The sequence below is a fragment of the Pleurodeles waltl genome, chromosome 3_1 (genome assembly GCF_031143425.1).
Source record: "Pleurodeles waltl isolate 20211129_DDA chromosome 3_1, aPleWal1.hap1.20221129, whole genome shotgun sequence".
NCBI classification, from domain to species: domain Eukaryota; kingdom Metazoa; phylum Chordata; class Amphibia; order Caudata; family Salamandridae; genus Pleurodeles; species Pleurodeles waltl.
In genome coordinates this window covers 208,741,939-208,764,045 of record NC_090440.1, presented here as the reverse complement: position 1 = coordinate 208,764,045, position 22,107 = coordinate 208,741,939, and the positions used below count along the sequence as shown (strand labels likewise).

At 47.1% G+C, this 22,107-nt stretch overlaps 1 protein-coding gene across 5 annotated transcripts in view; it reads right to left on the bottom strand.

The window, feature by feature from the left end:
- Positions 1-1,200: 1,200 nt before the first annotated feature.
- UBL7 (ubiquitin like 7) overlaps positions 1,201-22,107 on the bottom strand; it is a 192,991-nt gene continuing 172,084 nt past the window's right edge. For 4 of the 5 annotated variants that reach the window (XM_069222209.1, XM_069222210.1, XM_069222207.1 and 1 more), the window contains exon 11: positions 1,201-3,004. In XM_069222209.1, coding sequence (XP_069078310.1) covers positions 2,864-3,004 — 141 coding nt within the window. In that variant the 3' untranslated portion in view covers positions 1,201-2,863. The remainder of the gene's footprint in view (positions 3,005-22,107) is intronic. The other variant, XM_069222208.1, reaches the window with a different exon arrangement.

The following is a 22,107-nucleotide window of genomic DNA, read 5'->3' as shown; positions in this document are numbered from 1 at the left end:
GAGCGGGCTTTCACAAATACCAGGAAGGCTGAGTGAGAGAAGGGGACCGAACTGTTGGGGGGGGGGGGGGGGGGGCAGGATGTCAACTTAGGGGACAATAATTAGCACTAGGGCAGGCAAGCTAGAGACAGAGGAGAGAAGAGAGTGAGAGAGAGGTGACAGAAAGGGGGGCCCTAACAAACATTGTTGCATCAGCGCGCTAAAGCCTGCCCTGCTCATATCTCACAGTAACTCAATAATACTGTTTTTAGAAAGGGAGATACTCTGCAACACAGCACTGTATTTAAAAAGAAAGGGAGTTACTTAGCAATAGTTTATTTAACTACCCAAACCTCCTTACCTTCTTCAAATCTTGCTGCTTTCTTCAGGGTTCGTTCTTCAAGGGAAGGGAAAGGTAGGGCTCAGGAGAGACGGGATGCAGACAGCAATCAACAAAGGGCCTCTCTCGTCTTCCTTTGTTCTCAGAAGTGCAGACTGCAGGGGGCTGTGGGGCAAGGTGAGAAAGAATCCCTTGTGTGCTGCAGCACAACAAAAGGGCAGAGGGCGAGTGTCCTGGAGCCAGGTCACAGGTCGAGTGCAGGGCCAGTATAGATAGCGCTTTCATGCGCTAATGGCCCTGCGAATTACAGGAGAAGGGAAAATTCTTCTGTCCCCTCGTCCCCCCCACCCTTGTCCCCTGTGTCCCCCCCACTCCAAAATCTGGGCGGGACATATCCCTGCGTTCCCCACACTTCCTACACCCATGGTTGCTTGGAATCTTACATGCCAAAGAATTCCAGCGTGTCACACTCCTGCGCGCCAACATTCCAACCTCGACATACTTAACATGCATGAATTTTCATTCACATTAAATTCAGTCACTAGTAGACCTCATATACTTAAGTGCTCAACCCCTCCTCTGCAGGACGGAGTGGAAAAGCGATGTTTCTAGTCCAACAGAGATGAAGACTCCTTGCCAGTGTTGTAGATCTCAGTTTGGGACTGTACCCTGTTTGTTTACTCGTCAGAGAATGATCATCGCTCCCATTATAAGATATCTCTCAAAACCTGTCGGTTTACTAAATAAAAATAAAATAAAAAAAACGCCATCCTGTTTCCAAATTCAGACCCTGTCCTTAGTCAGCGTTAGGAGCATGTTCACATCATAAACAAATAACATTAATATAAAACATGCATAAAAAGTCACAACTGTACAAATACTATTTTAATGCAATCTTTAATTTATTATAAACAATTTTCAAACAAAATCACCAAGTTATTTACAACCAAATTCGATGAATAAAAGGCAATGCACTGTTAGCTACACTGGTAAGCCAGGTACCTGGAGATGGGTGCGCAGCCAAAACCTCGGCACCTGTAGAAAATTTAACAGGTAAAAGTACTCAGCATAGAGAATATAAGGTGGACGAGGCCAATAGGTGGTCAAGAGAGGATGTGATCATAAATTACAAGAGCAAAGGAAGAGGATCATGGCCAGAGGGCAAGTCAAAGTAAGTGGCTCTTGGGAGAAAGGGGTCAAGAGCCATGCAAGGTGTGTAGACCACAGTCAGGATCATAGTATCTGGAGCACTGTAAGACTTGTAAAGCAGGCACAGAGACATGTAGACAGAATGTTTGCTTACGAAGGGTGGGCAATAAGACATGAGTCGAGTCTAATACGTTGGCTTAGAGGAAACAAAACGAGCAGAGCAGGTGTGGTGAGGGAACACCCCGGGGACCAGAGATCTTGAGCAAGAGATAAGATACTTTAACAATCTTAAACTCCTGTAACAGGGAAATATCGAAAGCACCAGGGAAAGTGTACCTGGAAAAACAGCAAGCAGATGCAAAACAGAAGGCAATTAAGAAAATACCTCAGAACACTACAAAAGACACTAAGAAGCCAGACGAACAAAGTTGCAGGATAAAAATGGCTGAAATTTAGCATCAAGAAAACACATCGAAGGCAAAAACCCTGTGCATTAGGAAAATACGGAAGATGCCAAGCATCTTGGCACTGACATACATGCAGAATGGGCATAAATAATATACTTGTGCAGAGCATTAGGATGCAAACAGCATACCACCATGAGTATCACAAATAATGAAAGCAGACAGAAGCGGGAAAGTTAAAACTACGAAACCCAGTTAGGATTAGGAGAAATACCAACAACAATCAGAGCAAAGCGGGAAATTCAAGTATTTCATGAAGGATACGCTGGGCATTTGTTTTGACAGGAGGACTAAAACCATAGCTTCAAACAGCTCGCAAGCCAGAGTTAGGAGAATAACAAATACAAAGGCTAGCCAGTAGTGAAGATCTATCTCACTGGCTGGGTGGCAACTGAGGGACAGACGATTTCCTGGAAGCTAGGAAATAGCCAAATTCAGCAGTTTATTTTTTATTTCCGTCATGAATGGGTAATGTAGCTTGCTCCTCCCGATAGACTTCCATGAGATGATTCGAGATTGCCACCCAATAAGCAAAACATCCATCCATCCAGCCAGCTTTTACACAATCACTTTTTTTTTTTTTTTTTTTTTTTTACAACAGTGCGTTCAGTTGCATGGCAATATTGATTATTTGGATGCCAGGGCCTTCCTCAAGTTTAATTCCACTTCAGACAGCTTCCGATTATTTATTTTTAAAATGCTTCGGAGGCGATGACCGATGCTAACATGAACTACAGTAAATTAATAAAAAATTGAAAAATCAAAATGATGCAAAAACTGCCAAGAGCGGAGAAGGTTGATGAGAGTTAAGACAGTATTGTTTTCAGTCTGCTTGCTGCCATGATATCCATCCTTGGTACATAAGCATGGTAACAAAAATGTGTCCTGAGACACTGAGTCTTCTGTGGTTCACTCAGGATGAGACTGTTGACTATGGAGCACCCCCTGCAAAGATCAGTTCCAGGGCAGCTTGGATGTCACCCCCGGTAGCCTGCAGCGCCCTCAAGCTCAAGTCATCATCCTGGATACCCATGTCCCTTAGCTGTTGTAGCTGTGGCTGCCAATGGCTCTGCTGTGGGAAAGAGAAACACATTAGACAATGAGCAGAACTGAAGAGGCAAGTGTACAACAACATGGGTCAGAGGTGACCAAAGCCCCATGCTTACAAAGAAGTAGAGGAGGACAGATCTAAAAGGAGGGATAGGAGCAAACAATTGCTGAGTGGCCAATGGTTGCCAAAGCACTGGTACACAGTATTCTGAAGAGACACAATTTAACATGCTTTTCGTTCAAGGCACTCCACAGGAAAGAACCTTTGAATTTCTTAGCCAGGCTCATCCACTGTGCCTATTTGTGATCCTTATTGCCCTTCCTGACTCCCTATTCATTTACAGGCAAATACTCTCATGTGGGGTCGCACTTCATCAATGCCGGACTTGCATATCTGATAACTTAGTAAGCTATTGCAAAAGGGTCAAACCTATAATATGCACATGGTTTGCAACTAGTCCTTATTGACATACCTGTACCCAAGCTGACAGACCCAGTAAATCTCAGGTAAAGAATAGAAGCCATGGCATGCTGTGCCAAGCAAAAATTCACATAGCAACTTACTATAGTTCGCATAGACTCCTTGATAGCAGGTCCCTCATATCTGAGGAGTTAGGGGATATATATATATATATATATATATATATATATATATATACATATATATACACACACACACACACATATATATATATATATATATATATATAATGTCATTTACCCAGTGTACTTCTGTTCGTGGCATGTAGTGCTGCAGATTCACATGCTATGCATTATTCCGCCATCTAGTGTTGGGCTCAGAGTGTTACAAGTTGGTTTTCTTTGAAAAAATCTTTTCGGAGTCACAGGATCTAGTGACTCCTCCTCTCGGTCATACTGTGCATGGTCATAGACTCCATTGTTAGATTGTTTTCACGCAAAAGGGTGTAGGAAGGAGTGATAGAGTATAATAATATAAATGTTGTATAGAAATAGTAAATAAGAATAGATGCCCATGCAAATGTAAATGTATCTACATTTGTACAAAAGAAAAAAATTGCAACGACTACAGACTCCCAGGGAGGATGCATGTGAATCTGCAGCACTACATGCCACAAACAGATGTACACTGGGTAAGTGACATGTTCAGTTTGATGGCATGTGTAGCTGCAGATACACACTATATGCATAGACTACAAAGCAATTACACTCCCCAAAAGTGTGGTGGCTAGCCTGTAGGAGTTGGAGTTGTTTGAAATAATGTTCTTAAGACAGCTTGACCAACATTGGCCTGCTGCTTTGAAAATACATCTACACAATAATGTTTTGTAAATGTATGAGGAGTAGACCATGTGGCAGCTTTACATATGTCTGCCCTTGGTATGTTTCCTAAGAATACCATAGATGAACCTTTCTTTCTAGAGGAATGTGCTTTAGGTGTGATTAAAAGTTGTCTTTTTTCCTTAATGTAACATGTTTGTATACATTTAACAATCCATCGTGGTAACCCTTGCTCAGAGACAGGATTCCCTTTATGATGTTGTTGAAAGGCAACAAAATGCGGTTTGGTTTTTCTGAATTCTTTGGTTCTATCTACATAGTACATTAGAGCGCTTTTAAGGTCAAGAGTATGAAGGGCTCTTTCTGCAATTAAGTCCGGTTGTGAAAGACGACTGGCAATTCCACTGTTTTGTTTATGTGAAAAGGTGATACCACTTTTGGCAGAAATTTGGGATCTGTTCCAAGTCTAACTTTATGTTTGTATACTTGGAAAAAAGGTTCTTTAAGAGTGAATGCTTATATTTCACTAACTCTTCGCAATGAAGTAATGGCTACTAGGAAGGCAACTTTCCATGTTAAGAATTAAATCTCACAAGAATGCATGGGTTCAAAAGGTGGGCCCATGAGTCTGGTGAGTACAATATTTAGATTCCAAGTAGGAACAGGTGGTGTTCTAGGGGGAATAATATGTTTTAATCCTTCCATGAAGGCTTTTATAACTGGAACTCTGAAGAAAGAGATGCTGAATAGTCTGTGAGTATGCTGATATTGCAGTAAGATGGATTTTAATGGATGAGAAAGCTAGATTTGATTTCTGCAAATGAAGTAGATAGCATACAATATGTTGTATTGATGCTGTAAGTGGATCAGTATTTTTAGATTGACTGTAGTAAACAAATCCTTTCCATTTGTTAGCACAGCATTACCTAGTTGTAGGTTTATGTGCTTGTTTGAGAACTTCCATGTATTCTAATGGAAGTTTTTTTTAAGTATCCAAATTCTATGACTTCAGGAGCCAAATTGCTAAGTTAAGAGCACTGGGATTTGGATGTCTGATTTGTCCCTTGTTTTGTGTTAACAAATCTGGTCTGTTTGGAAGTTTGGATTGAGGTACTACTGACAGGTCTAGGAGTGTTGTGTACCAATGTTGTGGTGCCCACATTGGGGCTATGAGTATCATGGTGAGAGGTCTGACGTAGTTTGTTGACCAGAAAGGGAAGTAGTGGGAGAGGGGGAAAAGCGTAAGCAAATATCCCTGACCAGTTGATCCATAGAGCATTGCCCTTCGATAGAGGATGTGGGTATCTGGATGCGAAGTTTTGGCATTTTGCGTTTTCGCTTGTTGCGAATAGGTCTATTTCTGGTGTTCCCCACATTTAAAAGTACTTTTGAAGTACCTGAAAGTGAATCTCCCATTCGTGTCTGTTGGTGCGTCCTGCTTAGGAGATACGCTAGCTGATTGTGTATTCCTCGAATGTATTCGGCTAATAGATTAACGTGATTGTGAATTGCCTATTTCCATATTGTTTGGGCTAGAAGGGACAGTTGAGATGAATGTGTCCTGCCTTGTTTCTTCAGGTAATACATGGTTGTTATATTGTCTGTTTTTATCAGAACAATCTTGTGTTTGATAAGGGGTTGAAATGCTTTTAGGGCAAGGAACACAGCTAATAATTTTTAATGGTTTATGTGAAAATTTCACTGTTTTGAATCCCATTCCCCTTGAATGGGAAGGTTGTTGAGATGTGCTCCCCAACCTATCATTGAAGCATCTGTTATTGTGGTCTGAGGCACAGGGTCTTGAAATGACCACCCCTTCATTAAATTGCTGAGATTCCACCATTGAAGGGACTTCTGCGTTTGGCGGTCCAACAACACTAGATCTTGCAATTGGCCCTGTGCTTGAGACCATTGCTCAGAGGCACTGTGGTAGTGTCCTTATGTTTAGTCTTGCATGCAGTACTATTGCTATGCAGGATGCCATCATTCCTAATAGTTTCCTAATAGTTTTATGATAAATCTTACAGTGTATTGTTGATTTGGCTGCATTTGTGGTATGAGATTTTGGAAAGCTTGTATCCTTTGTGCATTTGGATAGGCAAAGGCTCTTTGCATATTTAAAATAGCACCTAGGTGGGGGCGTGGCTTCGGGCGTCAAGATGGCGGTCGCACTCAGAGTGCTCTGGACCCCTCAGTCATCCGCCCATAGCTAACGCGGTTTTGCCGAGCGAGGGATGCCGCTTCGACTCTCCCCGTGATCCCTGGATCCCGAGGAGCCGGTGGAGGTGAGCGGTAGCGAAAGGCAGGCTCCGATCTGCCGCCGCGGCCCGACCGGCTCCGAGGGGAAAGAAAAATAAAATGGCGGCTGGGACGGGGTCTCCGTGGCTGATTCGGCTCCGACGCTGTTGCCCTTACTGATGCTGCGGCGCCGGGCTGGGGGCGCCCCGCGGGCCCTGGAGAGCGCTGGGTCGTGCTCCGCGTGTGGAGCCCCGTGGACGGAAGAGACGGCCCTGTCCCGGCCTGAGAAAAAGGCCCTACGTTAGCGGGTCCGCACCTGGGTGCCCGCGCGGAGGCGCCGGAGTGGGGGACCCGCGGGGCCCCGCCGGACCGGAAGTACGCCGGGGGTCCGGGAGGGCATTGGGACCGCGCCCCGCACGCGGAACCCCGCGGACTGAGGGGACGACGACGGCTCGGTGGAGAGGACCTGTGGCGAGAGGGCGGTCCCGGGGTGCCCACACAGAGACGATCGACGGGGAGGCTCTGGGTAACCCGCCGGACGGGGGACGCACCGGGAACCCTGGAGAGCATTGGGGCGCGAAGTCCCACGGATTGGAGGCAACGCCGCCCCGGCCCAAGAAGAGGGGCCCTGCGCCAGCGGGACTGCCTCCGGGCGCCCGGCTGAACTGTCGGTGGAGAGGACCCACGGAACCCCACTGAAGGGAGGCGGGACGCTGTTGGCACGAGGAGGAACAGCGTGACAGTGGTATGGAGGATGCCCACCCGCGGCTCCCATTCCCTCCCTCCACCCTGGTGCCTTGATTGTGGGGGCCGGGAGCGTGTGGCATGCCTGAGTCGTTCGGGGGATCAGCGGTGACCCCATATATTCTTCAAGCAGCTATCGACAAGCGGGCCGGTGGGCCAATCTCACCCTCCCCGACGAGGCCGCTGACCTGAATGGCCCGACCACCAACGCGACTAAAAACAGGCTGTGAACCTGGGACACTGCGACATCCAGGGAGACTGGATCTGAGCCACCCCGTGGATTCCCAATCATAACAAGTGAACCAAGGCCCAAGATTTAAATCAAAACACGGCAAGACTTAACCTGGTCCGACTCCCCCCCCCTGCGCCACGATGGGGAGAGACAAGGCGAACAAACAACCTCCACCCTCTCAGCAAAAGATCGACCAGTTCACGACGCCGACAGGACAGCGGGGTGAGGGGGACACGGCTAGTGGGGGCCCGGCGCCGGACGGAGTGAGCGCCATCCTCCAGGCCATCCAAACTTCGCAATCCGCTGTAGAGACCAAAATCGGGGAAGTACGGGAGGATGTGGGCCTTGTTAGGCAGGACCTCAGAAACGCAGTGAACAGGATCACTGAGGTCGAGGCCAGAGTCTCCCAGACTGAAAGCGACCTATCCGACCTTAAAGCCAAGGTAACCCAGCTGATGACTCGATCCGGAGAGTTGCACCGCCGCGCTGAGGACGCGGAGAATCAGTCAAGACGCAACAACCTGCGCTTCATTGGTTTTCCAGAGGGCATAGAGGACGGCGGGGCCTCCGAATTCCTAGAGAATTGGATCAAGACCTGGATGCCGGAACAGTCCCTCTCGCCCTGGTTTGTGGTTGAGCGAGCCCACAGGGCACTTGCCCCTCGTCCCCCTCCGGGCGGCCCAAAACGCCCGATGATTGCTCGCTTCCTCAACTTTAAAGACAGAGATAGTATCCTCAAGGAGGCTAGGCGTCTGGAAGACCTCCACTGGGAAAACCACAGGATCCTAATCTTCCCGGACTACACCCGTGAGGTCCAGACTCGCCGTCGTTCATATGAGCAGGTTAAACAAAAACTTAGAGCAATGCAGCTCTCTTACATGCTCCTCTTCCCCCGCAAGACTCAAAGTCCTCTTGGCCGGGAAAGCTCATTTTTTTGAAACACCTGAAGAGGCATGGGACTGGCTGACAGAGGAGGGCGTCGGAGCCCGGAGGGGCCCCCCGGGTCCTACTGAAAAGATCTCCCGGATGGGACCCCCCCTCCCGGAGGGGCCCCGGAGGAGCCGGAGACGTACCAGGTCCCGGAGGGGGGGGATAAAAGGAAAAGATCCAGACACTCTGGTGGACAATGAGACGGCCCGGAACTTAGACTCACAGACCGAGGGAAGTGCGGACCCTCCCGAGCCTTGGGCCTCGGCCCAGGCGATGGACGACGGACGCTTGAGCCAGTCCCCGGCACTTGATTAATACTGACAATGAAACATACTTGACCCCTGCTGGGGGACCCCCAGGGGGCGACCCGGGTTGTTCAACCTTTAAGACGCGGGCCCCTAGGGGACCGTCGTTGGTCACGCTGTGCCCCTCTGACGTACAGCACCTTACCTCGGCACACGGCCGCTAATTGCAGTTGATCCGGTTAAATGGAGGGGTCCACCACTCCACCCCAATGATAGTCACTCTGGCTATCTGGTTCTGGTTGGGTATGTGGGCGACAGATGCTTCCGGGGTGGGAGTATGGGGAGGGGGGCAGTTAGGGGGGAAGGGGTTTGAAACCAGTTTAAAGCGTAACGAGTCGCTTAATCTCGTTTGTTATTTTAATATCTCACTGTTAAGTTCAAAACAGCCGTCCCTAGATCCACAACCAGACACTCAATTTGGTACAATACTCATGCAATCCACGATTGGCATGCACTGACACAGGTCCTCTCCTGGAACGTAAATGGCCTGCTAGACAAGATCAAAAGGTCAGCAGTATTTAGCACTCTTCGCAGATATTCTCCCTCTGTGTTTTTTTTGCAAGAAACTCACCTCCTCGGGACTAGGTGCCCCATGCTTATGCGAGGAGGTTATGATAGAATATACCATGCGGGCTTCTCTAGAGGCTCCAGGGGTGTGGCCATCCTACTCCACTGCTCCCTACCCATGGTGATTACAGGCACACAATCCGATCCACAGGGCAGATTCGTAGTGGCCACAGGGACGCTCCATGGGTCGCCAATAAACCTTGTCTGTGTGTACGCCCCTCCGGCGGGACTGGACCCCTTCCTACTCTCGCTCCGACGCGTGGCGGCGGAGCTCCCCCAGGGGGCCACCCTGTTGGGAGGAGATTTCAATGCCGTTCTCGACCCCACTCTGGATGTGTCTGGCGGGGCCACTGCCAGTAGATCCAATAGGGCTTCGGCCCTCAACAGCTGGACCGACAGCCTAGGCCTATGTGACGTATGGAGAACCTGGCACCCCAGGGAGCGGCAATACACGCACACATCAGCTGCCCACCAAACGCAATCCAGAATAGATCTTATATTCATGCCCGCCACGGACCTCCCGAGCGTTACGGGGGCAGAGATACTCCCTCGTGGAGTCTCAGATCATGCTCCAGTACGTGTTCGTTTGGGCGGAACAGACCCCTCCAGGCGCCCGGTGTGGCGACTGAATGCCTGGTATTTGCAGGACGAAGACTATGCCCACGAGGTCATGACTCACCTTACCCAATACTTCGATCTGAATACGGGATCAGTCCAGTCTCCGGGAACACTATGGGCAGCATGTAAGGCCACCCTTAGAGGGCAAGCTAAATACCTCCTCCGTTCCCGCGAAAGGGATCGAAATTCTCAGGTCTCCAAGCTGGAGGCCAAGGCCTTAAGGCTGGAGTGCCAACAAGCGACCTTGCCGTCTGCCTCTACCTTGAGACAACTGACCTTAGTCAGAGGCGAAATCAAACACACAATACTAGAATCGGCTAAACATATCTGGAGAGCTTCCACTGCCCGAATACATGGCTGGGGAGACAAAAATGGGAAGCTCTTGCATTGGTTGGCCACCCGTCCTCTGGCCAACAGAGTTATCCCAGAGATTTTAGATGCCTCGGGCACCCTCACCAAAACACATATTGATATTGCGCAGAGTTTTGCCTCATATTATGCCAGCCTATATGCGAGGCACCCCCGCCCGATCATTGAGAGAGATGCTCCCCTTCTAAACGACATTACCCTTCCTAGGGTCCCCTCGGAGACAAGAGACAGGCTGGACGAAACTATTAGCCTCGAAGAAATCACCAACGCGATCTCCAGCCTGGCATCGGGTAAGACCCCTGGTCCTGACGGGTTCCCAGCAGAGTTATACAAGAAATGCAGTGACATTCTGGGTCCACACCTTCTTAACATGTACGAGGAGGCTGAGAGACTGGGCCGCTTCCCTGTTGGGATCGATCAAGCCACGATTGTAGTGATCCCCAAAACCCAACCACCATCACGACACTGTTCGGCGTACCGGCCCATCTCACTCTTAAACACTGAGGTCAAGGTGCTCTCTTCGATCCTTGCCTCTAGATTGAAAACAGTATTGCCCACTCTGGTGCATCCTGACCAATGTGGCTTTATGCCCACCCGCAGCACCAGACACTGCATCAGGCGGCTACATCTGGCCCTGGCCCACCACAAGACCCTGTCGCACAAACCCTTGGCACTACTCCTACTCGATTTCGAGAAAGCCTTTGATACGGTGGACTGGTCTTACCTCGAACAGGTTCTGCAAAGAAACGGGCTCGGCCCCAAATTTCAAAGCCTAGTGAGACTCCTATATTCCAGGCCGACAGCCCGAGTTCAGGTGAACGGGGTGGTTTCCAATCCATTCCCCATTGGCCGTGGAACCCGACAGGGATGCCCACTATCTCCCCTGCTCTTCGCATTGATAATAGAACCCTTAGCGATAATACTCCGAGGAGACCCATTGATCGAGGGCTGGTCCTGGCCCACCTGCTTAGAGGATCGCGTGGCGTTATACGCAGATGATGTCCTCCTATATATTTCCAACCCGGCCAAAAGCGGCCCCCGCATACTGGAAATCCTAGGCCTCTTTGCGGAGGCCTCGGGATTGATCCTAAATCCCACCAAGTCCCTATTGGTCCCCCTGCACAGCTCTAGGGACTGTGTGGACTGGCAGCGAAACATCCCAGTACGAAGAAACAGTTTTAAGTACTTGGGAATACACATCTCACTCCTCCCCGAATTGTCATGGGAACTCAACATTACGCCGTTAACTAGGAAAATCAAGATTGATCTTCTGCGCTGGAAGACCCTCCCCCTTAATTTGCTCGGCAAAATAGCGCTCTACAAGATGATGATCCTCCCTAGGCTCCTCTACTTATTGCAAAATTTTCCGTTCCCTATACCCATAAAATGGTTCAGGGAAATGGATTCACTGGCGCGCCAATTTATATGGAGCGGAGCTCGCTCACGACTGGCACTCAAAACTTGCCAAAGAGATGTACACGAGGGGGGCTTAGGCATGTCCAATGTCCACTTTTACTATCTTGCGACGCAGCTGCTTGTAATTAACGACTGGGTGGGGGGTGGGTGGTCAGACCCGGCATACCGGTTGGAACTTCAGTCCATGGGCTACCCTCGGATCTTTGGCACCCTCTACGGAGGTCCAATCTCTCAAGACGTCCCGGACGTAACTAAGGTGATTTTACAGGGATGGCGGACTGCTCAGAGGTTGACGGGGTGGCAGGGGCGTCTCACCCAACAGACCCCGCTATGGCATGGGAGATACTTGGCGCAGGTGGCGGGCTTGGAGGGTTTTCGAAACTGGGACAATATAGGTATCTCTACTCTGGGGGACGTCTGGAGAGGGTCGTATATGCGATCCTTTGAGGATCTCCCAAAAAAATTCTCCCTGAATAAGACACAGTTCCACAGATATCTCCAGCTCCGACACGCCCTACTAGCACATGTCCAAATGGGAGAAGACATACCCGAGCATAGTCCTATGGAGGCCGGGGTGCTGATGGGGGACCTGGGTAAGGGAGGTGTTTCCCAGATATACCGTGCCCTGGTCGCCGGCACCCCGGGTTCTCTGGGGGAGCTCCGCCAAAGGTGGGAGGGATGGGCGGGCCCCATGGAGGGGATGGACTGGGACGAAGCATTGATGGCCCCACGCGCCCTAGCGATGGCCACACGCCTTCGATTGATACAAGCATATTACCTTCACACAGCCTATCTCACTCCCATCAAACTACACAGAGCGGGCTTACGCCCCACAGCGGAATGCCCTCGCTGCAGAAACCCCACAGCCGACTTTTTCCACATGGTATGGACCTGTCCAGTCATAGTGACATACTGGGAAGCTGTTTTGCAGGAAATCTCCGAGGTCCTACAGGAAGACATAGAGAGGAGACCTCTGCCCCTCCTTCTGGGGATCATGGGCGACACTGGGTTGAGGAGACCGGACCGAGTTTTCCTTGGGGTGGCGTGCCTGGTAGCCAAGAGGGATATTGTGGCGGGCTGGAAGGCTATAGGTGCCCCAACACTGACTAAATGGAGAAGAGGGGTAGACTGGTGTGCGCAGAATGAAAAACTTGTATATGAGGCCAGAGGCTGTCCAAACAAATATGATAAGATATGGGGGAAGTGGGAGGCTGCCGCAGGTCCTTAGATTAAACAAAGAATAGCCACCAATCATATTGTACTGTCTGGGAGCATGGGCTCGGCTATTGTTAGATGCACGTTAGCATCTTGTTCTATGTTTGTACCATTGTATTTACCCTTTTCTTTTCTCTTTGCAAAATAAAAAAAGTCTTTATCAAAAAAATAAAATAGCACCTAGGTAAGGTTGCAATTGTGCTGGCTGAGGATGGGATTTTTGGTAGCTGAGAGTGAACCCTGGGGTATGTAGGGTCTCTATTACAAATCGAGTGTGTTGTTGGCATTGTATGAAATTGTTTGATTTTATTAGCCAATCGTCTAGATATGGAAAGATATGTAAGTGTTGCCTTTTTAGGTAGGCTGCCACTACGGCTAGACATTTTGTGAATACCCTTGGAGCTGTTATGCCGAATGGTAGAACTTTGAATTGATCATGTTTTCCTGCTATCACAAACCTTAGGTATTTTCTGTGAGCTGGATGGATGGGTATATGGAAATACGCATCTTTGAGGTCTAATGCAGTCATGTAATCTAGTTTTTGTAGTAGTGGGATGACGTCCTGCAGAGTTACCATATGAAAGTGTTCTGACAGGATATATAGATTTAGGGATCTGAGGTCTAGGATGGGCCTGAGAGTGCCATCCTTTTTGGGAATGAGAAAGTATAGTGAGTATACTCCTGTTCCTTGTTGAGAACGTGGGACCAATTCTATTGCTTGTTTTAGTAGTAGCGATTGTACTTCTTGCTGTAATAGAACATTGTGTTCTGGGGACAGCTTGTGGTAACGTGGAGGAATGTTTGGAGGGGTAGAAATCAAATCTAGGAAAAAGCCTATGGCAATACCCAATGGTCTGTGGTGATGTTTTGTCTTAAAATAATATTTATTTACAAATTTACAATTCTTATTCAACTAACAACGGCTACAGGCTCCCGGGGAGGTGGGAGGGCGCATGTGAACCTGCAGCGTCTCATGCCACGAACAGATGTACACTAGGTAAGTGGCATTTTCCGTTCGGTGGCATGTGTAGCTGCAGAGACACATGCTGTGCATAGACTAATAAGCAGTAATCTCCACAAAAAGCGGTGGCTTAGCCTGTAGGAGTTGAAGTTGTCTGAAATAATGTTCTCAATACAGCCTGTCCTACTGTGGCTTGTTGTGTTGTTAACACATCTACATAGTAATGCTTTGTGAATGTATGAGGCGTAGACCAGGTGGCTGCCTTACAAATTTCTGTCATAGGTATATTCCCCAGAAAAGCCATTGTGGCGCCTTTTTTCCTAGTGGAATGCGCTCTTGGTGTAATAGGTAGATCTCTTTTTGCTTTAATATAGCAAGTTTGAATACATTTAACTATCCATCTGGCAATGCCTTGTTTGGATATAGGATTACCTGCATGAGGTTTTTGGAAGGCTACGAACAGTTTTGTTCTGTCAATGTAATACATTAGTGCTCTTTTTATGTCTAATGTATGTAAGGCTCTTTCGGCTACCGAGTCTGGCTGTGGAAAGAAGACCGGGAGTTCCACTGTTTGGTTTAGGTGGAATGGCGATATGACCTTTGGTAGGAATTTGGGATTTGTACGGAGAACCACTTTGTTTATGTATTTGTATAAAGGGTTCTTGTATAGTAAATGCTTGTATCTCACTTACTCTTCAAAGTGATGTGATAGCTATTAGAAAGGCTACTTTCCAAGTTAAGTATTGCATTTCACAAGAGTGCATGGGTTTGAATGGTGGTCCCATGAGTCGTGTTAATACAATATTAAGGGTCCACGAAGGTACGGGTGGTGTTCTTGGGGGGTATGATTCTTTTTAGTCCCTCCATAAATGCTTTGATGACTGGGATTCTAAAGAGCGATGTTGAATGTGTAATCTGCAGATAGGCAGATATTGCTGTGAGATTTATTTTAATTGAAGAGAATGCTAACTTAGACTTTTGTAAGTGTAATAAGTAGCCTACAATGTCCTTTGCGGAAGCATGTATTGGTTGAATTTGATTAGTGTGGCAGTAGTAAACAAATCTTTTCCATTTGTTTGCGTAACAATGTCTTGTAGTGGGTTTTCTAGCTTGTTTAATGACCTCCATACATTCTTGTGTAAGGTCCAAGTGTCCAAATTCTAAGACTTCAGGAGCCAGATTGCTAGATTGAGCGATGCTGGATTCGGGTGTCTGATCTGTTGTTTGTGTTGCATTAACAGATCTGGCCTGTTTGGTAATTTGATGTGAGGTACTACTGATAAGTCCAGCAGTGTTGTGTACCATGGTTGGCGAGCCCAGGTTGGTGCTATGAGTATTAGTTTGAGTTTGTTTTGGCTTAGTTTGTTTACCAGATAAGGAATGAGTGGGAGAGGGGGGAAAAGCGAAAGCAAATATCCCTGACCAACTGATCCATAGTGCATTGCCCTTGGACTGAGGGTGTGGGTACCTGGATGCGAAGTTTTGGCATTTTGCGTTTTCTTTTGTTGCGAATAGGTCTGTTTGTGGTGTTCCCCAGCGAGGGAAGTAATCTTGTAGGATCTGGGGATGAATTTCCCATTTGTGTGTTTGTTGGTGATCTTGACTGAGATTGTCAGCCAACTGGTTCTGAATGCCTGGTATGTATTGTGCTATCAGGCAAATGTGATTGTGAATTGCCCAATGCCAAATCTTTTGTGCTAAGAGACACAGTTGTGACAAGTGTGTCCCTCCTTGTTTGTTGAGATAATACATTGTTGTCATGTTGTCGGTTTTGACAAGAATGGGTTTGTGGGCTATTAGTGGTTGAAATGCTTTTAATGCTAGAAACACTGCCAACAGTTCTAAATGATTTATGTGGAGTTGTTTTTGTTGATTGTCCCATTGTCCCTGTATGCTGTGCTGGTTGAGGTGTTCTCCCCACCCTATCATGGAAGCATCTGTTGTGATCAGGTTTTGAGGCACTGGGTCCTGGAATGGCCGCCCTTGGTTTAAATTTATAGGGTTCCACCAATGAAGCGAGAAGTGTGTCTGGCGGTCTACCAACACTAGATCTTGGAGTTGACCCTGTGCTTGTGTCCATTGTTTTGCTAGGCACTGTTGTAAGGGCCGCATGTGTAATCTCGCATTTGGGACAATGGCTATGCATGAAGACATCATGCCTAGAAGTTTCATTACAAACCTTACTGGGTAGTGTTGGTTTGGCTGTATGTTTGATGTTCTATTTTGGAACGCTTGGACCCTTTGTGGACTTGGAGTGGCAATCGCTTTTTGTGTGTTGAGTGTTGCTCCCAAGTATTGTTGTATTTGGGATGGCTGCAGATGTGATTCCTGGTAATTTATAGAAAATCCTAGTTTGTGTAGAGTTTCTATAAGTTATTGCGTGTGAAGAAGACACTGTTGTTGAGTGCTGGTTTTTATTAGCCAGTCGTCTAAGTATGGGAATACGTGCATGTGCTGTCTCCTTATGTGAGCGGCTACTACTGCAAGGCATTTTGTGAATACCCTTGGGGCTGTTGTTATCCCAAATGGTAACACTTTGAATTGATAGTGCACCCCGTGTATTAAAAACCTTAAGTATTTTGTGTGAGAAGGATGTATGGGCATGTGAAAGTAGGCATCCTTGAGATCTAACGTTGACATGTAGTCCTCTTTTTTTAGTAAGGGAACCACGTCTTGAAGTGTTACCATGTGGAAGTGATCTGACTTGATGAAGAGATTCAGTGTTCTGAGGTCTAATATAGGTCTTAACGTTTTGTCCTTTTTTGGAATTAGGAAATATAGTGAGTAGACACCTGTTCCTTTCTGATGGTTGGGTACTAACTCTATTGCTTGTTTTTGTAATAATGCTTGGACCTCTAGTTGTAATAGGTCTAAGTGTTGTTTGGACATATTGTGTGCTCTTGGGGGCACACCTGGCGGGAAATTTATGAATTCTATGCAATAACCATGTTGGATAATGGCTAGGACCCATGCGTCCGTAGTTATGTGTGTCCAGTTTTGGTAGTATGCGGTAAGTCTCCCCACCACTGGTGTTAAGTATTAGGGGTTTGTGACATTGAAGTCACTGTTTGGTTTGACTGGTCTTAGGTGTTTGGAATTTTCCCTTTCCTCTTGGGAATTGTCCACCTCTATATGAGCCACAAAACCCTCCTCTCTGGTATTGTCCCCGATAGGTAGGTCTGGTTTGCGAGGTGGAAGGCTCTGGTGTTTGCATTCGAAACCCCCCCTCTAAATTGTGGCTTTCTAAATGTGCCTCTGCTTTGTGGGGAGTAGTGCGCGCCCATGGCTTTGGCCGTGTCAGTGTCCTTTAATTTTTCAATTGCTGTGTCCACTTCCGGCCCAAACAATTGTTCCTGGTTAAAAGGCATGTTTAACACAGCTTGTTGGATTTCTGGCTTGAATCCAGAGCTTCGTAACCATGCATGCCTGTGAATGGTTACTGCAGTGTTGACTGTTCGTGCTGCTGTGCCTGCCGAATCTAATGCGGACCTTATATGGTTGTTGGATATTGCTTGTCCTTCTTCCACAACCTGTTGGGCACGTTTCTGGTGTTCTTTGGTCAAGTGCTGTATAATGTGTTGCATCTCGTCCTAGTGTGCCCTGTCGTAGCGAGCCAGCAGGGCTTGTGAGTTTGTGATCCGCCATTGATTGGCTGCCTGTGCTGCCACTCGTTTGCCTGCTGCATCAAACTTCCTACTCTCCTTGTCAGGTGGTGGAGCGTCTCCTGATGATGGAGAGTTTGCCCTCTTTCTTGCTGCTCCTACAACCACAGAGTCTGGTGTAAGTTGCTGTGTTATAAACACAGGGTCTGTTGGGAGAGGCTTGTATTTTTTCTCCACCCTAGACGTGATAGCCCTTCCTTTAACTGGCTCTTGGAATACCTGTTTTGCGTGCTTGAGCATGCCCGGGAGCATTGGCAGACTCTGGTAGGAAGTGTGGGTGGATGCCAAGGTGTTGAACAGGAAATCATCCTCTATTGGCTCTGAATGCATTGCTACATTGTGGAACGTAGCTGCATACATGCAGTACTGTCCTCTGGAGGTGAAGGCCATGTTGGGTAACAATCTGGGCTGTTGTCTGATACTGGAGCATCATGTAAGTCCCATGCATCCGGATCATCCTGTGTCATCCCTGTATGCGTTGGTGACTGCATTGGAGGTGTTGTTACCGGGGACAGCTGTGGTGAGTGTAGTGGGGAAGGTTGTGGCAAAAACCTTGGTGGTGGTTTTTTAAAAATCTCTGGCCACTTTTGCCTTCGGCTGCATTTCTGACTCATGAAATGCCAGCTTTCGTTTGGTTTTGACTGGAGGAAGAGATTGTATTTTTCCAGTCTCTTTCTGGATATGCAACCTCCTTTGCGTATGGTCTGGTTCCCCAATACTTATTTCCTGCTCAGATCTGTGTCTTTCATGCATTTGGCTGAAAAGTCCTTGCTCTTCTGTGTAAGAGCTTCTTTTCGGCTCCGAAGCCGCTTTTTCAGTACCGATGCTTCCGATAAAGTCTTTTTCGGTTCCGACGTAACTTTTCTCACCTAGGGTGAGTCGAACTCTCGGTGCCGAGATCGTTCAGTGCCTGAATCTCGACCGGAGTCGGATGTCTTAGGCAATTCTTTGGCCTTTTTCGGTGCCGATGTTTGGTCACCTTCTTTTCGATGGGTTAAGCCATGGCCCGCTGGCGGTGGCATCCCCTTGGCCGTAACGATTTTTGTGTGAGTCTTGGACGGGGCAGTTTTACTCACTGTTTTCTGCATCGTCGTGGGTCGCTCACTTTCGGATTCGTCTGAGTCCGTCCCCTGGATGGAAATTTTCCTCCTCTTCGACGTCGAGTTGTTCTCTTGGTGTCGACGCCATTTGTAGTCTTCTCGCTCTTCGATCATGTAGGGTCTTTTTAGATCGAAACGCCTGACAGGCCTCACAAGTATCCTTCCTGTGTTCTGGTGATAAACACAGATTACAGACCAAGTGTTGGTCTGTATAAGGATACTTCGAGTGGCACTTAGGACAGAAGCGGAAGGGGGTCCGGTCCATTAGTTTCGTCGATGGATGCGGTCGGGCCGACTAGGCCCCGCTGAAGTGCAGAAGCCCAAAGGGCCGCAGGAGCACTTCTACTATCGGTGTCGATACGCTAACACTAAACCGGTACCGAGCGCGAACAATACCGTCGAATTTCCGATATTTAGCTAACTTTCCCGATTCGAACTTCGGAGCGAAGAGGAACACGTCCGAACCCGATGGCGGAAAGAAAACAATCTAAGATGGAGTCGACGCCCATGCGCAATGGAGCCGAAAGGGAGGAGTCCCTCGGTCTCGTGACTCAAAAAGACTTCTTTGAAGAAAAACAACTTGTAACACTCCGAGCCCAACACTAGATGGCAGGATAATGCACAGCATGTGTATCTGCAGCTACACATGCCACCGAACATATATATATATATATATATATATATATATATATATATATATATATATGGAAAATGTTACATCTGTTCGTGGCATGTTCTGCTGCAGATTCACATGCTATGCATATTCTGCCATCTAGTGTTGGGCTCGGAGTGTTACAAGTTGTTTTTCTTCGAAGAAGTATTTTCGAGTCACAGGATCGAGTGACTCCTCCTCTTCGGCTGCAATGCGCATGGGCATCGGCTCCATGTTAGATTGTTTTCCCGTAGAGGGTAATCTGCAGCGGAACCTGCCACGAACAGATGTACACTGGGTAAGTGACATTTTCCATTCAATGGCATGTGCAGCTGCAGATACACATGCTACGCATAGATTACAAAGCAGTTTTACCTCCCATAAGCGGTGGTCAGCCTGTACGAGTTGAAGTTGTTTGAAACAGTGTTCTTAGTAGCCTGTCCTACTGTGGCCTGTTGTGTTGCTAACACATCTACACAGTAATGCTTGGTAAATGTATGCAGTGTTGACCAAGTGGCTGCTTTACAGATTTCGGCCATTGGTATGTTTCCTAAGACAGCCATTGTAGCCCCTTTTTTCCGGGTGGAATGTGCTTTAGGTGTTACTAATAGCCGCCTTTTAGCTTTTAGGTAAGATGTTTGGATGCATGCTTACTATCCATCTAGCTAGCACTTGCTTTGAAATAGGGTTACCAGTATGTGGTTTCTGGAGGCCACAAATAACTATTTGGTTTTCCTAAATGATTTAGTTCCATCTATGTAATACAATAGAACTCTTTTAACGTCTGATGTATGCAGGGCTCTTTCTGCTACAGAGTCTGGCTGTGGAAAGAAGACTGGTAGTTCCACTGTTTGATATGAAACGGTGATATCACCTTTGGGCGAAATTTTGGGTTTGTTCGAAGTACAACTTTATGTTTGTGTACTTGTATGAACGGTTCTTGAATAGTGAAAGCTTGGATTTCACTAACTCTTCTTAATGAAGAAATTGCAACTAGGAAGGCAACTTTCCATGTTAGGTATTGAATCTGACATGAGTGCATAGGCTCAAATGGTGGACCCATGAGTCGTGTGAGTACTATGTTTAGATTCCACAAAGGCACTGGAGGTGTTCTCGGTGGAATGATGCGTTTTAATCCTTCCATGAAGGCTTTCATAACAGGGACTCTAAATAGAGAGCTGTGTTGTATATTTTGCAAATACGCAGAAATTGCAGTGAGATGTATTTTAATGGACGAAAAGGCTAAATTAGCTTTTTCCAAATGAAGCAAATAACTTACAATGTCTTGTATCGACGCTGAAAGAGGGGCAATTTGTTTGGATTGACAGTAATACACAAACCTTTTCCATTTGTTTGCATAACACTGGCTGGTAGTGGGTTTTCTTGCTGGTTTAATTACTTCCATACATTCAGTTGGAAGTTGTAGATATCCAAACTCTATGACTTCAGGAGCCAAATCGCTAAATTTAGTATTTTGGGATCTGGATGCCTGATCAGTTGTTTGTATTGCGTTAACAGATCTGGTCTGTTGGGGAGTTTGATATGTGGTACCACTGACAGATCTCAGTGTTGTGTACCAGGGTTGATGTGTCCACGCTGGTGCTATAAGTAGGAGTTTGAGTTTGTTTTGACTGAGTTTGTTGACTAGAAATGGAATGAGCGGGAGAGGGGGAAAAGCGTAAGCAAATATCCCTGACCAATTCATCCATAGAGCATTTCCCTTGGATAGAGGACGTGGGTACCTGGATGCAAAGTTTTGGCATTTTGCGTTTTTGCTGGTGGAGAATAGGTCTATGTCTGGCGTTCCCCAGTGGTGAAAGTATGTCTGAAGCACTTGGGGATGAATTTCCCACTTGTGTGTTTGTTGATGATCTCGGCTGAGAACATCTGCCAATTGGTTGTGTATTCCTCGAATGTATTGTGCTACCAGGTGAATGATGTTGTGGATTGCCCAATGCCAAATCTTTTGAGCTAGGAGGGACAGTTGAGATGAATGGGTCCCTCCTTGTTTGTTTAGGTAATACGTTGTTGTCATGTCTGTTTTGATTTTCTTGTGAGTAAGAAGAGGCTGAAAAGCTCTGAGTGCTAGGAATACGGCTAGCAATTCTAGGTGATGTGTGTGAAATTGTTTGTGTTTGGTGTCCCATTGTCCTTGAATGTTGTGATTGTTGAGGTGTGCCCCCCCGCATCCAATCATTGATGCATCTGTTGTAAGTATGGTCTGAGGCACAGGGTCTTGAAAAGGCCGCCCTTTGTTTAGATTTGTGGAATTCCACCACTGAAGTGATATGCGTGTTTGGCAGTCTTTCAACACTAGATCGTGAAGTTGACCCTGTGGCTGTGACCATTGTTGTGCAAGACACTGTTGTAAAGGCTGCATGTTTAATCTTGCATTTGGGACAGTGGCGATGCATGATGCCATCATGCCCAACAGTTTCATTACGAATTTGACAGTGTACTGTTGGCCTGACTGAATTTGTGCTAATACATTGTGAAATGCTTACACTCTTTGTGGACTTGGGCTTGCAAGTGCTGTTTGTGTATTTAGTGTGGCTCCTAAATACTGTTGAATTTGCGCAGGTTGTAGGTGGGATTTTCGGTAGTTTATGGAGAACCCTAGGGTGTGTAGGGTTTGTATTACATAATGTGTAAGGTTGTGACACTGTGTATGACTGTTGGATTTTATTAGCCAATCGTTGAGATATGGGAAGACATGAATGTATTGTCTTCTTAGGTATGCGGCTACTACTGCTAAGCATTTTGTAAATACTCTGGGAGCTGTTGTTATCCTGAAGGGTAACACTGAACTGGTAACGTTTTCCCTGAATTACAAACCTGAGATATTTTCTGTGCGCT